The sequence below is a fragment of the Talaromyces marneffei genome, chromosome 2 (assembly GCF_009556855.1).
Source record: "Talaromyces marneffei chromosome 2, complete sequence".
NCBI classification, from domain to species: domain Eukaryota; kingdom Fungi; phylum Ascomycota; class Eurotiomycetes; order Eurotiales; family Trichocomaceae; genus Talaromyces; species Talaromyces marneffei.
This window is the reverse complement of record NC_072349.1, coordinates 3,359,785-3,375,664: the sequence shown is the minus strand read 5'-3', so window position 1 is coordinate 3,375,664 and position 15,880 is coordinate 3,359,785. Positions and strand designations below refer to the sequence as shown.

Sequence of the window (15,880 nt, the reverse complement as noted above, 5' to 3'; positions counted from 1 at the left end):
CTCATCATATTCATGGTTTACAATAGGTTCGGAGAATTCTTCCCTGGAGGCCCACGCTTCAGAGGCCAAGTGATTACGAGACTGGAGTCAGTTAGGGAAGAGGACAGTGGGAATGCAGCGGCGAAAGGGCAATCTGAAGATCTTCCGATGTCGAATGATCCTCATCGGCCCTTTAGTGAGTGAAGAAGCGCTAAAACTCTCTTGAGTAGCATAGAACATCGAATGGAACCACTTGGGGTGTTTATGTGAAGACAGCAGCAGCTATGCAAAGAATGAAGTTGTGTCTACGCTACTTCGGTGGATACACATGGTTCAATTCGCGAATACCCATTTCCTATTTTTGCCATCCTTTTTCAGTGAATTCTAAGATAGGTCATTTGTATGTCCCAGGCTTTCGTCTCTTATAGTATTAGATTAATTGACGTTTCTCCTCGAACAGGGGAGTTAGGGCTGAATGCGACATGTGATTTCCCAGTTAGTAATTTTAAATCGTGACGCATTGATCAGGTATTAAAGTATCTCACCATCTTATTCCATTTTATTTCATAGATGCAATGAAGTAATAAATCATCTGATCATTAGACATTGATAAAGAAGCTCCTAATTCTTCCTAGATTTCAATTTGGATATATAACATTACTCGATGAAGTTGTATGAAGCATCACTCGATATCATCAGGATGAAACACCAAGGCCCTGATCTCAATACTCTCTCTCTCCGGGTAATCCCCCTTAGCGGCAGTCTCCAGATTCACAAACGCCGTATGTGGAACCCGTCTCGCTCTCCCATCCAACTTCGAATCAAAACATTTGATCAATGTCACAATATCAGGTGTCTGCCCATACCGGTAATACCATTTATGCTCCTTGTTTGATTTGACGGTGTACGTCTCTCCTTCGCGGTTTGGATATATAAGTTTGACAGGGACGAGGTCGCTATCCGGCACGGAGTTGGCGTCTGCGACGGCTAAGGGATCTTTATAGATTGTTTTTATGGGCCGCCAGACGTTGATGATTTGGTAGCGGCCTTTGAGTAAGGTGGTGGCTTCGTTGGGGAGGTGGTATGTCACCCGGTTCTCGGATGCCTGGTAGCTTTGGTCGATGTGGACGCGCTGGACAGGACCACGGGCGCCGCCAGGGACGGATTGACCGGTAGGCTTTTCAGGACGACGAATTGTGTGGTCAAAAATGAAAATCTTGGATGCGCCGGTCCTAAAAGTTTTCAAAGTTAATAAACATGATGTAGGTTCAGAAATCAAGCTAGCGACTTACGCATCTTTCAACAACTGCTCCGTCTCCGGGTAATACTCATTCTTAATCTCCTCCTCATCAACAAATAGCTTCTGCTTACTCTCATGATAGTAAAGCTGAAATCCATTCTTGTCGAGCGTATAATCCAATTCATTCCCGGATATGTCGTGTACAGTTACTTCAAAGGGTTCGCTTTCGCGCTCATACGTTTCTGGCTTGCCGCTGATGCTGGGCAATGGGGGTGAGCCGTCTGCTGCGGGTTTGTAGTAGTTCAATTTCGTTGTGATATGATGTTTGCGCGAGTCAGTAGGAGAAACGGGGAAAGCTGCGACTTTGAAGTCGGGGTGGGCCTGGTTTGAGATGTGGGTGACAGCAGCGGAAGCCATGGTGTTTTATGTAAGTATTTCCGTTTAGGGTTGAGGGACTACTGCTTGATGAAAAGACCAGGATCAATATGATTTCGATCATGGGGTTTAAATTTATTTTATATCCAAATCTCCTATACATATGGTCAGGCATGTTACTTGATCATTGAATGAAATCGCATTATTAATGCTCCCCCTCATGATCCCATCAGCACGCAATCTGATCTCCCTTCAACGCCATGATTGCATTCGAATCGACCATTTAGGAGCATGTCGGAATATTGATCTCATGATTCGGCGCTTCTACACCCGGCGCAGAACCGACATGTACGTACGGAGCGGGATTACTATATCCCTAGCGCCCCCGGAGCAACCTCGTATATAGCTCACTAGGCACCCCCATGCCCCTACGGTTTCGGGGAGTCAGTCGTTTATAATTGAATATTTATGCTTATAAGCAGGCTCACCACGTAGGGCTGTTGGACCGCCCTTGCTCCCTAATCTATGCTTCGTGATACGGATTATAGCTAAACCAACAGAGCAATTTGATGAGAAATCAGAAATCGATTCATTCGTGATGCTTGAATTGCGTGACTTTAAAGCTTCTAATGGTTTGAATATCTATCACAAGACCAATTTTTGAATGACTCCGACACATTCATCAACAGGACATCGGGGATACATTATAAATGCTGTAATGATTTGTAATTGTAAAAGTTACACCTGAACAACACGCCATATCATTTCAATGGCTTTGATTCTATAATATTAAACGTGCTCAAATAGCCCAAAATGTAGCATGTCATATCAGTCTCAATAGATCCATGAATCATGCAAATGTAATGGAGTATAGTATATATCTAATAATATCACCAATTCGAATATAAATATCCCTCTGCATCCCTCTTCTCCATTCCCTGGCCCATCGCCTCCGCAAAACTATCCTTGACAGCAGCCTCTCTCAACACTACCACACCTCTCGCACCGCTCCCCGCCGACGAAGAAATAGCCTGATCTCTAACCTCGTCAACCACAAAAAGCCCCTTATTCTCCTCTCTCCTTGATAATATCATCTCCGCTGTCCCTTTGAGTGCCTGAGCAGCCAAAAACATTGCATCAGGCTCACTGAGCCCCTTGGTTATCGCTTCCTTGGCAATCCCTTCCAGCGCAACCGTATAAAAAGCAGGGGCCAGCCCGCTAATCATGGATGCGCTATTCATCAGCGACTCCGGCATATAAGTCACCGTTCCAATACTGGAGAATATCCACGTCGTCAAACTCTGAAAATCTGGTGGGAGGGTCGTATCTGCTCCAGCGACTGTTTCACTGATCAATGTAGCTGATTGTCGAACAGTTGCCGCTGTGTTGGGGATTGCTTGCACAATGTGACATCTCTCTGATTCCGTGCCTTCTTCAATGGCGTCGTTGTAGATGAGTTGCTCGATCTGTTGCACCGATAGATCCGCGCATGTACTCAATAACAGTTTTCCAGCTAAGTGCTCTCGCAAGGACGGGTCACTCAGGATATCCGTTGCTTGACTCGTCCTGCATCCGAGCAGGATTATATCAGCCTGTGCCACGACTTCGATTACCCGCCCTTGCGAGATTTGGACATTGGGATATGAGTTGCACGCCAAATGGCCGAATTTGGTGCGTAGTCGCGATACGGAATCCTGGGTGTTTACACAAGCGATGAAGCGGGATGGTTTTAGTTTCATGGATAGTACTGGTAAAGTGTTATGTTGGTAGTTGGGGCATGGTTGTGAGAGAGTTGTTAATAGGACTTCGAGAATTGAGGTCCCTATTTGCCCGCAGCCGATGATGGCTAGGGTCGTTCCCCCTCTCATTGTTTCTGTATCTGCCCTTTTCTTTGCTATTGATCCTCAGATGTATGTTGTTTCTTGGTCTCTGCGGTGTCCGAAGCTAAACAAGCGGCGAATCAAAACAACTGGCTCGGATACCCCTGTTTACCTGGCTTTCTCAGATATAAACACACGCAATTGACAACAACTTTTGAAAGAATATGTCCGAGAATGGGGGGATTATATATAGATATATACACAATATCAAACAAAACCATTAAACTGAAAGGATATTCGTATTGGAGCACGGAGGTATCCCAGGAATTGATGGCGTAGACCATGTGACAAAACCGCCCACACTAGAAAATGCGCCCTACACAATGTGCATTCGATAGGATTTTTTGTCGCTTTCTACTGCATAAAATACTTTACCTCTGATTTGGTTTTTTAAATTCCTTTTTAGTTCGTGGGCTTGTCACATGTCACGCATACTTGACGTATCTTTTTTGTCTAATCTAGTAAATTTACGGGGCTCTCTACGAGTCTAAGATTTTGTGATTTCGTGGGGAAGATCCACCACTGGATTCGTTTTTGCTTTTTGAGGGTCTCGGTGGAGTATGCCGAGTCGAAACGCTGTCAAAATGGTTATGTGAGGATATTACTCGAAGGTCTGTTCGGTTTAGGATGGTTATTCGATTGGCGGCTGGTACCTAATGATAGACAGAGTTGAGATATTTAATTTTGTTGGTTTGTGTCATTGTGCGTCCGAGGATCAAATCGTTGCCATTTTCGGTAATCCATACCTAACCCTAACTACTTCAAGACCTCGGGACGGCTCAGAGGGTCTACTGTATCTGTTGGGGTATTGATGTACAAAGCCTGATATATGATCGATTTCAATCAATTGAATTTGGTCATGCAGGTTCTCTGGTTGGTACGTGCGTATTAATCCCTGGATACAGTGAAAGTTGGTCGTCTATCGTGACTCGTCTGTGGCTGTCATCACTTTCTAATTGGGCGCCATTCAAGGTAAGTCGTCCTGTGCATATGCAGGTCTCAAAAGTCTTGTTTGATATTAGCCCGGTTGGATTTCTGACATGATCCATGCAGATGCATTTCAGAGGGCTGCAGATCGATCGACTTAGGGTAGGATCATGTACGTGGTTGCATATGTGGTTGCATATGTGGTTGCATCGATATCAAGAATGAAAATATATTGAATATACTCTACATTTTTGTTCGCGCACGGCATTTGAAATATGCGTTCTATGTAGCGATCAGGAGATCGCTTGACCAATAATCTCACCACTGGAAAAGCTTAATTCGTCTCTTGATTACCTAGGTAAACATCTACTTGGGGCGGAGAGGTAACTTGGAGGTCATTTGACGCTGCAATCTGGTCAACATGTCAAACTCTGAAGGAGTCAGGGGAAGGGAGCAAGAAGAACGGAAGAAATTTACCATGTTATCCATATCCGCGTCTTGTACTCTTGCGAGACATATTGATGTAGATAGTTCTATAAATGTACAAGTTCTATAAATGTACAAGTTCTATCGACATGACTGTTGTTACATGAAACAAATGACGGCTATGTACAGAGAAATTGAATTATACGAGAGAATCAAAAAGTCAACATCTAGCTAGATCTTGCAAAAGACCAAAAACTTCTATTATCCGCCGGAAAAACAAGCAATGCCATCTGATGACGAACAAACAGCGCAATAAGGCCACAGACTGTCTGCAACAACACAATACTCAACGCAAGTCGATCCTCCTTCATTGGGCCGAACCACAAAATCCAAAGATTGAGCAGCGTCAAGTTGGTTGACTCGGTAATCTCTCCATTTTCGTTGATTTTGATCCCGACAAGTCGCAACCGATGAAGGAGATGCAATGCTGCAGCAACCACTGGCGACGGCGAGAGGGGCCACTCGGTCACCGAATTTTCCAACAACCCCGTCACAGCGTTGAACTTCGGTAATCTGTGCCTGGGACAAGGTATGATATGAAAGAGCTGCGGACAGGAGTATAAGAAATTAAACATCTGCGGAATAAACAACAAGAGCAAAGTCTTGCTGAAATGGCCCAGAATACCGACGACGGCAAAGACCATGCCCGCAAAATAGCAGTATGTGTCGCCCACGAAGACTTTGGATGGGTACCAATTATGGCACAACAGTGCCAGAGACACACCAATAAAAGGCAGGAGGAAGTATATAGAGAATAAATGCGAGTCCATGGCCGGATGTGGAAATGGCGTAAACGGTCCCAGATACAACAAGTCATTTAGGAGCAGTAAGACGGCAATGACGAGTGACTGCGCAACTTCAACGCCATTGACGCCCGCAAGCATGTTGATACTGTTTGGACAGAAAATGGCAACGGCAGCCATGTAGACGTAATACAGAAACCCGAGGTCAAAGATTTGACCAAAATAGCGTTGCAGGGGCATGGGGACCACTACGTGAGTGACGCCAAAGTCGACAAAGTAGACAACTAGCATGGGGAAGGCGCCAAGTGCTGGGATTAGGACTTTGTGGCGCCAGCGAATGTCGAGGAGATCGTCCCCGATGCCGAGGAGGGTGATAGCCTGGAGGGATAGAAGGCCGGAAAGGTAGGATGCCAACTACATTCGTTAGTATTAAAGCTACCAAAAGTAAACGGAGGTATAGGGGCGAACCTTATTATGGGGAAAGCGATGGAGGAAACGTCCCGTCTCGACATGTTCTATGTGCAAGACGACATCTCGATTCCCGCCACCAGAGGTAGCAGCCACAATATCCTTGTAGAAAGGAAAGGGGATAAAGGCAATCATGAGCAAGAGGTACACCACAGCACATACCGCACCCATTGTTTCTGGTCTGCCAAGGATCAGTAAGTCTATTCCAGCAACGGACTTTAGGAATACATACATTTCCGGCCTCTTAGCTTTAGCCATATCTTTCCCTTTTAACCCGACCTTCATAAAACTCGGTCCTAGCCATCGAATCAAACTATACGTCGTAGCAAAAGCAAACAGACTGAATGCCAAAGACACCATGACCGGTTCGCCATCACCATGAAAAGAGTTGGCGACAATAGCGATAGAAGTGCCTATAAGCGCCCAGAGGGTAATGACCTCCGTTCTCGAGAGTGCGGTTGACGGCGCCATTTTGTCTCTTTCAAATCACCCTGCTTCGAATCTATACTTGCCGAAGCAGTTTTTTTTCCGTTTCTCGACTATCAACCCATTTGATATCTATGAGGTAGATGATTGACGCATGAAACAGACAATCTGGCTTTATCTGATTGTTTTTATTGCCCGGTGAAATATTCACCGCCTTGTGAATGCGGCAGCTTGCAATGGCCAATCAGAGGCCCGATATTGCGCATTATCTCGAGCCTCCGATCGGCACCTTCCCCGAAGCAGCTTCGTGGGGTTGGAATGTTGATTTGCTTCTCTCGATTGAATCAGACATCCGCTGTCTGTATGCCTTGAATGTAAGCAACACACCAATCTCATCTTCGTATTATACAAGTCGTACGGCATTCATGTCATAAATTGATGGGAGCAATTACAAGTTGAATATTGAATCAGAACGCGTCCCAGGATGGGCACGAACTTTACCGACTTCGAGTCCGGTCATCGCGACTTAGTCACCGTCACAAAATTCAATTTTTACGGAAATCGGATTGTTACGGGGTCGTCGGATCATAGGTTGAAGGTCTGGGATCAGAAGGATGGGCAGTGGCAGTTAACTGATACATGGCGTGCGCATGATGCTGAGATTCGAGATGTGAGTACTCCCAACATGTTCTGATGAAAAAGAATGTATGACTGACTGAATATGTTATCCGTAGGCCACTTGGAATGGCCCCTTTACAGGACAGCACATTGGCAGCGTAGGGGAAGACATGCGTCTCAAAATCTGGCAAGAAGATGTCACGCAGCCTCCCAATTCAGGCCGGCGGTTCAAATCCATATACCGCTTGCCAGCTCCTCACAGAGTCCCTTTTGTGTCAATAGATTTTCGAAATGTCGACTTGGACACATGGATGGCTCTCATTACTCGAGATGGGTATCTCATGGTCATGGAGCCCGTCATGCCGGATACGCTCGGGGAATGGCAGGCCCTTGACCAGTTCAGAGTCTGTCCCGCGCCAGCGCGAGGAGAAGAAACTAGTTTTCGGGTGCAGTTTCACCATGACTCATTTGATGCTACGCACTCTTTGAAACCGGATAATGACCGGAAGAGTTTGTCTCTGGTCGTCGCTGCCATGGACACGGTGAAAATCTACAGAACTGACTCGAGCCGTCGGTTTTACCACGCTGTCGAGTTGACTGGCCACGGCGGTCTTGTGCGTGACATATCATGGGCTAATGGCTCAGTACGCGGGTACGATCTTATTGCCAGCGGTTGCAAGGATGGATTCGTTCGCATATTCGAGGTTTATACATTCTTATCGGGGAATGGGGCACATGGAAATCATAACCATCGAAATGGGCAAGTTTCGGCACCATCACCTTCTCAACGCGCTACAGCACAATCGGGAATTGGGTCTGCGCTGGCCAATCGGGCTCCAGTCACGGCTTCTCCTCGTCCAGCGAACGTTGATACGCCATTTCGTCATGAATATCGGGAGGTTGCTTGTATTGATAGTCATCATTTGGATGTTTGGCAGGTACAATGGTCGTTTGCAGGTATGCGTCGGATTTTTCAATTGATGAAGACAATGCTTACTGTTCTCTCAGGTGACTGTTTGATATCCTCGGGTGACGATGGAAGTGTACGATTCTGGAAAAAAGCTCTTACAGGGGAATGGCTAGAATTTGCCGAGACAGACATGACAGACGAGTGCGTATCCTTTTGATAATACATGCTATGGTTTTTTCCAACTAACATTAGAAACAGAGAACCCCAAACCTGAGCGAATCTTACGGAATCAATGTTGGAAATGTATAATATATCATGGCGGAGTTGGGCATTTTGATAGTGGTTGGGAGCGATCTGTTCGGACATACCCAGCTTAGGCTGTGCATGAATTGAGATGATACCCGTTTGTTTGTTTCGATAGTTGTGGGAACATAATTTACTGCCCTTAATTGGTTTGGTCTGTTTTATTGTCAGTCCAGTATTTCTGCCACGCGCCTCTTGTGACAGGAGCGTAGTAACCGTGGCTAGTTAATATTCGTATGTTAGGATCCTACTTCTTAGTCGTCGATCATAGCATAGTCCACATGACAATAGGTAATGCACAAACACAAGCTTCATTCCGTAACTACTTAAGTACGTAGTAGTAACTTCGTCGCCAATCAAATGAAACAAGACCGTTACACCGAGACACCGGATCAATCCCAAACTATACGAAAAACTAGTGGCTATAGTATTGTTCACTGACAGCGAGTGGATGGGCATGACCACGGGTTCAGCGACGGCTATTACGACGGGAAGGCCGCTGCCTTTTCCCGCCGAAGCGAGCCTAATTGTGGCAAAACATGGGAACTAAGTTAGTTAGTTACTGTAACGAATCGACGGGCTATTGATGCACCCAATATTTCATTCTCTTCTCTCTCTCAGGGCGCTCTTTTTGATTCTGAGATCTCTTTCTGTGCCGCTTCTTTTCTTGCATCCCTTGCGCTGGGTTTGTTTGCCCTCGTCGACTTTTTTTTAACCCCCGAAACTGCACTACTGCGGTACTATCAATTTCTTACGGGGGATGCCGTACACACAATCAATGAGACGGCACACACCAAGCCCCTCAAAGAAGGAGGATCAAAATCATATTTCTTCCTTCTGCAACACAAATCTTGATTGGCCTTTTACCTTTCTCTTTTCGCTCTCCCATTACGCTACTTCAAGTTCGCAGTCAGTCTAGTTGCCAATTCCGTAGGCAATCGACCGCTTATGGACGGGGGTCAAGGTTTGCCGCCGCTGTGACACTACTGAGTGACTGATCGATATTGTGTTTACTGGTATTCCTTTTCCGACGGCATACTCTTTTATCCTGTCAATCTGACTTTACTTGACGACTCTCTTCTTTTATTTTCCTCCCCGATTTCTCCCTCTCTCTCTTCCTAATTACACCTTACACAGCCGTCTCTGTTGTTGTCATTTGTCATGGCGTATATAAGCTATGACTTGGCACGGCAGCATGCTGGCTGGCACACACTAATTATGGCTACTTCTTCTGAGGGTTGAGCCGGTTCCTGACTTTTTTTTCTTCTTTTTCTTTCTTTCGAGTTCATTGACTATGCATGCTACACGATCGTGATCAGCCCAGGCCTCGTGCTATCATGGCTTGACTACGCCGTCGAAGGACCTCATCCATATCCGATTCGGTATTTGACTGTCGACTGTCGACTTCCCTCTCTTGCTCTATTCTTCACAGTCTACTCGTCTATGCATAGCTGCCCTTCCTCTCCTTCCATCTACAGCCCTGCATCAGTCACGCTGCTCAGCCTCTCTTGTCATCTGATAGACTGATAGCACTGTGATGGCACGTGCACTTTGGTGGTGTTTGTCTGACGCCAAGCCGGAAACGGCTAGTGCCGCACTGGTCGAAAACAGCAAGCGAAAACTGTCAGTTGACTCAGCAGCCAATCATATTCTGCTGCTGACTAATGCGGCGCCAAATCTCGGGCTTTGACACCATACCAGAAAGAGGCAGCAAAACACCAGTTGAAGTGGGGTTGCGGCCTCTTTTACTGATTGTTTATTGGCTATGCAGCCTGCCAATTTGTGCCAATCCTCCTGGGTCAGTGACACTCCATTTATTATTCCGCTGCTGATTGGCCAGTCAGAGGCCGTCGGCATACGTATCTAACCTGTTTCTACAGCCAAGCTCCAGCGACCTTTGCATGTGTGTGTGTGTGTGTCTCTCTCTCTCTCTCTCTCGCATTCCCGAGCCAACGCGGGCCGCCCTCGTCCTTCCTTTGCGAGCGACACTGCGACAGACACCCTAACCTAAGCAAAAAAAATGAGCATGGAACAAATAATTTTTTGAGAGGAGTCTCGCGCCGCTGAAGCATCGAGATTCCCTCTCCACGCAATTCGAGCCTGGTCCCCATGTTTCATTATATTTTTTTTTTTTTCATTTTCCATTTTTTTTCTTTCTTTTTTTCTTAGTACATTTTACGATATTATTGTTTTGGATTGTTTCTGCATTCTGTGAGAATACTGTTGTTGCTATGTCTCCTGCTATTTTGTTGCGTGGAAAGGGCTCCCTCCCTCGTTCCCGCCGCTCTTTCCTGCTGAGGTCAACTGCCCGGAAGCCGCGCCTTTCCCTTTTCGCTCATTTCGCCCATTTCGCTCATTTCGCTTGGGTCCTGCGCGACCACTTTTGGCTGGCCCAAGTTCAGTAGCCATTCAGACTGGTGTCCTTAGGCTCCTCTTCCCTTCGTCCACTCCTTCTCTTCCTTCCTTCGGTCCTCACATTACTTCTTTCTCTCGTCAATCTCACCACCACCTCCTCTCCCTTGGGGTCTCTTCTTCTTTTCATTTATTCCATTAATTATTTTCATCGATTTGACCACTATTTCATCTCTCTTCTCCCACCTTTTTCGGCCTATTCGACCTTCCGTTTCTCGAATACCTTGTTTTGCTTGGACGGCTTGAATCTTGCAGGTTTTCAACCATTTCGTGTCTTCCACCTGATGCGCGTCGACTCCTTGATTATTCTCGGTCGCTTTCCTGGGCTCGATTCCTCCCTAGCTTACGGTCGCAAATCTCGAACTCGTTGACGCCGAACGCGAATACTGGACCCTGTACTTTTATCTACTTTTATCGTCGTCGTCTTCTCTCGCCACAACGCTCGATCGCTTCACCAGATGCCACAACTGGCCTTTTCATTGTGATATCGTCATTTATCATCGTGATTTTCACTGAAACGTTTGACGTGACTATACTGTGACCTCGCTCTCGTTGTACCTGTCGAAGAAATCGCCACAGGAATTTTACGTGTCATCTTGACTACATTTCTCTTGTCGCCGTGTCGATCCATCTAGACAGCCATCTAGACGACATTCTCCCGAGTCGACATATTAGCGACGACCTCAGCGGCCTTTGACATGCGCGTTGAGAACGCAAGCCATCAAGCTGGGTGCTGAGGAACTTTTACCATCACCTGTTGAGGTAAAGGGGGTTATCTGTCGGATTATGACAGATACCTCCTTGCTCGCAACAACGCATTCGACCGGAGATTCGTATCCGGTCACTGCTTCTATTCACTCCCCGGCGCCGAATGGCGCCATCTCCGATTCCGTCCCTCTGGAAGATGAAGAGCCCTACACCATCAAGTGCATATGTGCCTTTGAGGACGATGACGGGAACACTGTCTTCTGTGAGAAGTGTGAGACTTGGCAACACATCGAGTGTTACTACCATGGCCAGGAGGTACCGGACGAACACTTCTGTACAGACTGTTCACCCTCACCACTGTACTTGGACGGGAAACGAGCCACTGAGCGACAGCGTCGTTTACGGGAGCAAAATGATAGCGGTGACCGGAAGGGCAAACGCTCTGGGTCAAAGAGCCACAAGAAAAAACACCACAAGGAAGAATTGGTCAATGGACACCACCGTAGTAATTCGACTTCTAGGGACCAGCTAGGTACTCTTAAGAAGCAAAAGTCTTCTCATAGACCATCAGCTTCAGTGAGTTCCGTCAATGTACCACCCAAGCTGCAACCTGGTCCTCGCAAGCGGTCGGGATCCATGACCACCTCGATGAGTCCAATGAAATATTCCTCCACGTCCCCTCAAATCCCCCTCTACTCTCACGAATTTCTGCATTTGTACGATAATGATCGTGGTTATGCGAACATGAAGAGCAATTTGGTCGACAACCTACACCTAATAGTTGACATGGGAAATTGGGTGAAAGATCCCGAGGCGCTTTCGCGAACTTCTAATGGTCGCCAGCCACACGAAGTTTTCACATTTTCAGACGTTTTAGATTCTTCCCAATGGCCGCAATTATCGTTGGATACGCAGGTCGACAAGGATATCGAGATTGAAGGTGTACATCCTACCTGGAAACTACTGAAAACTCAAACGGCTATTCACAAGGATCAGATCGTCGGCGAGGTTACGGGTAAAATAGGCGAACTTCGTGATTATTGCCTTGATCCCGCCAATCAGTGGCCAGAGTTACGGCACCCTCAGCCTTTTGTATTCTTCCATCCTCAACTTCCCATTTACATTGACTCTCGCGAAGAAGGCTCCATACTTCGATACGTCCGCCGTTCATGTCGCCCTAATGTCACTATGAAGACATATATCACCAATGAGGTTGAGTATCATTTTTGTTTCGTCGCCAATCAGGATATACCTGCCGATTCAGAAATTACAGCGATGTGGTATTATGACCGCCAATCCCTTGGAGATAGCGATCAGGAAGAAGCCCGAGCAATCTCCATGAGCAATATTCTAGCTAATTTCGGTGGATGTGCCTGTTCACCAACTCAGCCATGCTTCTTAGCTGCTGTTGATCGCCGTCGCCACCCAAATTCGAAACAAGTGAATGGCAAGCGGAAGAAAGCGAAATCTAAGTCTGCTGTCTCCCCTACTAGCGTCGGTCGGTCCAATACGAGTCGCGCGGGTAGCGAGGCAGCTATCGACGACGATAACGTTGATAATCGATCAACTTCTGGCTCTTTACGCGGACAGACCCGTAGTCGCGACTTGACCCCAACACATCCACCGCCTGAATGGGCCTTGCAAGATACGGAATTGTCGGCACGAGATAGACGCAAAATCGCAGCCGTGGAAAAGAAATTCGAACAGCTTGAGCACGATCAGCACGGACAGCGCAAGAAGAAGCGGGGTAGTGCGACATCTGGCCATGCGAATCTATCTGCTCCGTTACCTGTACGTTTTATTATCCATCCAACATGAATTTTATTAGTCACTAACATGCATATAGAAGCACTCGAGTGTACCAGCCTCGGGCAAATCCTTGAAGGTGGACACGGCTACCGGTCGTCCATTTGATTCACGACTTACTTCACGCAAAGTATCTGATCCCACCAACACTGTCTCGCGATCTCCCCTCTTCCGTGCTTCCTACGTCGACGAATCGCAACAAACTCGTCCACCCAAAATCAATTTTTCTCCTTTGGGCCGGCGGCTTTTGAAGCGCTGTCTCGAAGACACCGCAAAGACCCAGTGGCCGGTTAAGCGTCAACAGTTGTCTGCAGGTTTAACAGCTGCGGATGTCGCGCATTCTCCGTCTTCTGTCACTCCTTCACAACCCTGGGGTTCCGGTGTACGGCCATCTTCATCGCATAGTGAAGATGTTGATATGAAGGATGGTCCAAGTGATACAGCCTCTGTCAAATCTGCATCGCATGAAGTCATGGCAAAACCACCTTTACCATCGACAGCAGCCCACAATACACTTGTTCCTGGGATGTCGCCTCTCAACAGTCGGATGAACAATCTTCATGTTCAGTTACCACCCAATAATTTTGCAGTACCTTCCACACCGGGTGCGGCAACCCCTGGATCACTACAATCACCGTCGGATTCTGTCTCGCTGCCAGCCCAGACACCGGGTAGCAGCATAACAGCTCCAAGCCCCGTCAAGAAGAAGATGAGTTTGGGTGATTATCTGGGTCGTAGAGGAACGATGGCAACGCCGACCACAGAAAAGACCCAGGCTCAAGCCACTACATCGACTCTGGCGCCACCGAGCAAACCTACTTCTCAGGCTCAATCCTCCACCCCACCATTGTCGACAGATGGTGAATCCCAACCGCAATCACAGTCGCAACCAGCATCGGGACCCGAGACGATTAAGAACGAAACCTCACTGACCGACACGGATGTTACGATGAAAGATGTCCCTAGCAAATCCCCCATATCTCCTCCTTATGTTTCTTCTCTTGGAATGCAGGATGACAGCAAAGTCCCGCCAACGACATGATACCCTAGATTTGTTGCCTTTTTTTTCTTCTTCTTCGCTTGTATCTTTTCTTTCTCTTCGTCGGAATGATACTTATATCTTGTCTATTTTTCTCATTTTTATATTCACTAATGGAGGTGTATTGGACTTTGTATCGGCGTTTTTTTTTCTGTCTATCTGTCTACTAGTTTTCTATTTATGATAACGAGTCTCTCGAAAAGGGTTCTAATTGCGATGGCGGGGTTTTGGCAGGGGCGGCGCGAAGGCGTAATTGAGGCCGGCGAATTTATTTTATTTTTCATGTTCTTCTTACTTCTCTCTTCTCTTCCCTTCTTCTTTCGAAACTTCTCTTGAAACTTGGTTTTCATTGATTGACTAGTTGTCTTCCGTTCTTCTTGGTGGAAGCAAACCACTCTTACTTATTTTTGGTTTTGAGCATTATTGTTTTTGATAAATGATGTGATGAGTACCCAGGGTAACTATGGGTTAGAAGTTATTGTAGCTTTTGATATCCATGAAAGTTTTGGCTGATTGAGTTTGGGGTTTGACTTCTTTGGTTTCATTCTAGAAGTGTCTAACTAACTACCTTTCTTTGAATGTTAAGATAAGAGGAATTATCGTTCTGGGTGATATCCACACGTATCAGGTGTTAGGATAGGAAGAAGGGAGGCTTGTGGTATTAGTACTAAGTAGACAGAAAGAGAGAAATGTCTGACGACTGGTCGATTCTTGCTTCGGTTGTAGTCTCATCTTCAAGCCCCCATTGGTAATGGACGACTGCATTCGATGGAACCCCTACTAGTCGTCGTCATGCTTGTGATCGGTGGCTTCTGGAACGTCCTCTGTCACTGTCTTAACTTCCATGGAGTCCCGCTGAGTTTCTGGGATTTCGCTAACAACATCGGCTTCTGAGATATTCTGGTTGGTGTCGTGCTGTTCAATAAGGTAAGGTGAAGCAGGGACGTGAGAACGGTCGAGATATCTAGTCATGGGTTTTTCGACGGCTTTCTCAACAGAGTCTTCGACAGAACAGTGAATGGCCTTTTTGACGGTCTTTTCAACTGCCTTCTCGACCGCACTCTCCACGGTACGTTCAACTGTGCTTTGGATGGTATCCTCGATCGCATTTTCAACGGCCTTGTCAAAAGCCTTGATGATTGCTTCGTTGATCTGGACGACGGCATTGTTGACAACCATTTTCCAGCGTTTTCTCGAGTAGCATATCGAAAGACGACTCTAGTCCTAAGCAAGAATTGAGAAAAACGGTTAGCACAGACGAAGGTCATGAGATATTTGAAGAGGGGCCCAGAATATCGAAGATGTGCATACCACTAGCAGAGGCGCCACGCTGCGTCATGTGAGGCGGCTCAGACATGGTTGTCGACGGAGAAATCGTTGGTGAGCTTGTATTCACTTTCGAAGAGAGAGTCGAGGATTTGATGGATGAGATAGACTGACTAAGACAGCGGGGTGGTGAGATGAGGAGACAAACCAAGAGCAGAAGACAAACAACCGAAAGGGATAAGCTAGAAAGGGTAAGAGATGGAAAGTACTGAGCACTATCAGAAACAAAGAGAA

At 46.6% G+C, this 15,880-nt stretch overlaps 6 protein-coding genes across 6 annotated transcripts; 2 read left to right on the top strand and 4 right to left on the bottom strand.

Moving 5' to 3' along the window:
- Nucleotides 1–661: 661 nt before the first annotated feature.
- On the bottom strand, nt 662–1,636 carry EYB26_003573 (uncharacterized protein; the record flags this gene model as incomplete). Its single annotated transcript, XM_054262873.1, has 2 exons — nt 662–1,211; nt 1,272–1,636. 2 exons carry the CDS (start codon nt 1,634–1,636, stop codon nt 662–664), a joined length of 915 nt encoding a protein of 304 aa, XP_054118848.1.
- An 848-nt stretch (nt 1,637–2,484) lies between these two features.
- EYB26_003572 (uncharacterized protein) lies at nt 2,485–3,333 on the bottom strand (the record flags this gene model as incomplete). Its single annotated transcript, XM_054262872.1, has 1 exon — nt 2,485–3,333. One exon carries the CDS (start codon nt 3,331–3,333, stop codon nt 2,485–2,487), a length of 849 nt encoding a protein of 282 aa, XP_054118847.1.
- Nucleotides 3,334–5,054: 1,721 nt separating this feature from the next.
- Nucleotides 5,055–6,569, bottom strand: EYB26_003571 (uncharacterized protein; the record flags this gene model as incomplete). Its single annotated transcript, XM_054262871.1, has 3 exons — nt 5,055–6,044; nt 6,099–6,279; nt 6,331–6,569. 3 exons carry the CDS (start codon nt 6,567–6,569, stop codon nt 5,055–5,057), a joined length of 1,410 nt encoding a protein of 469 aa, XP_054118846.1.
- A 439-nt stretch (nt 6,570–7,008) lies between these two features.
- Nucleotides 7,009–8,326, top strand: EYB26_003570 (uncharacterized protein; the record flags this gene model as incomplete). The annotated part of the gene is made up of 4 exons (XM_054262870.1): nt 7,009–7,194; nt 7,259–8,099; nt 8,151–8,253; nt 8,311–8,326. The coding sequence occupies 4 exons, from the start codon at nt 7,009–7,011 to the stop codon at nt 8,324–8,326; spliced, it is 1,146 nt and encodes a 381-aa protein (XP_054118845.1).
- Nucleotides 8,327–11,553: 3,227 nt separating this feature from the next.
- Nucleotides 11,554–14,323, top strand: EYB26_003569 (uncharacterized protein; the record flags this gene model as incomplete). Its single annotated transcript, XM_054262869.1, has 2 exons — nt 11,554–13,266; nt 13,322–14,323. 2 exons carry the CDS (start codon nt 11,554–11,556, stop codon nt 14,321–14,323), a joined length of 2,715 nt encoding a protein of 904 aa, XP_054118844.1.
- Nucleotides 14,324–15,100: 777 nt separating this feature from the next.
- EYB26_003568 (uncharacterized protein) lies at nt 15,101–15,499 on the bottom strand (the record flags this gene model as incomplete). The annotated part of the gene is made up of 1 exon (XM_054262868.1): nt 15,101–15,499. One exon carries the CDS (start codon nt 15,497–15,499, stop codon nt 15,101–15,103), a length of 399 nt encoding a protein of 132 aa, XP_054118843.1.
- Nucleotides 15,500–15,880: the final 381 nt, after the last annotated feature.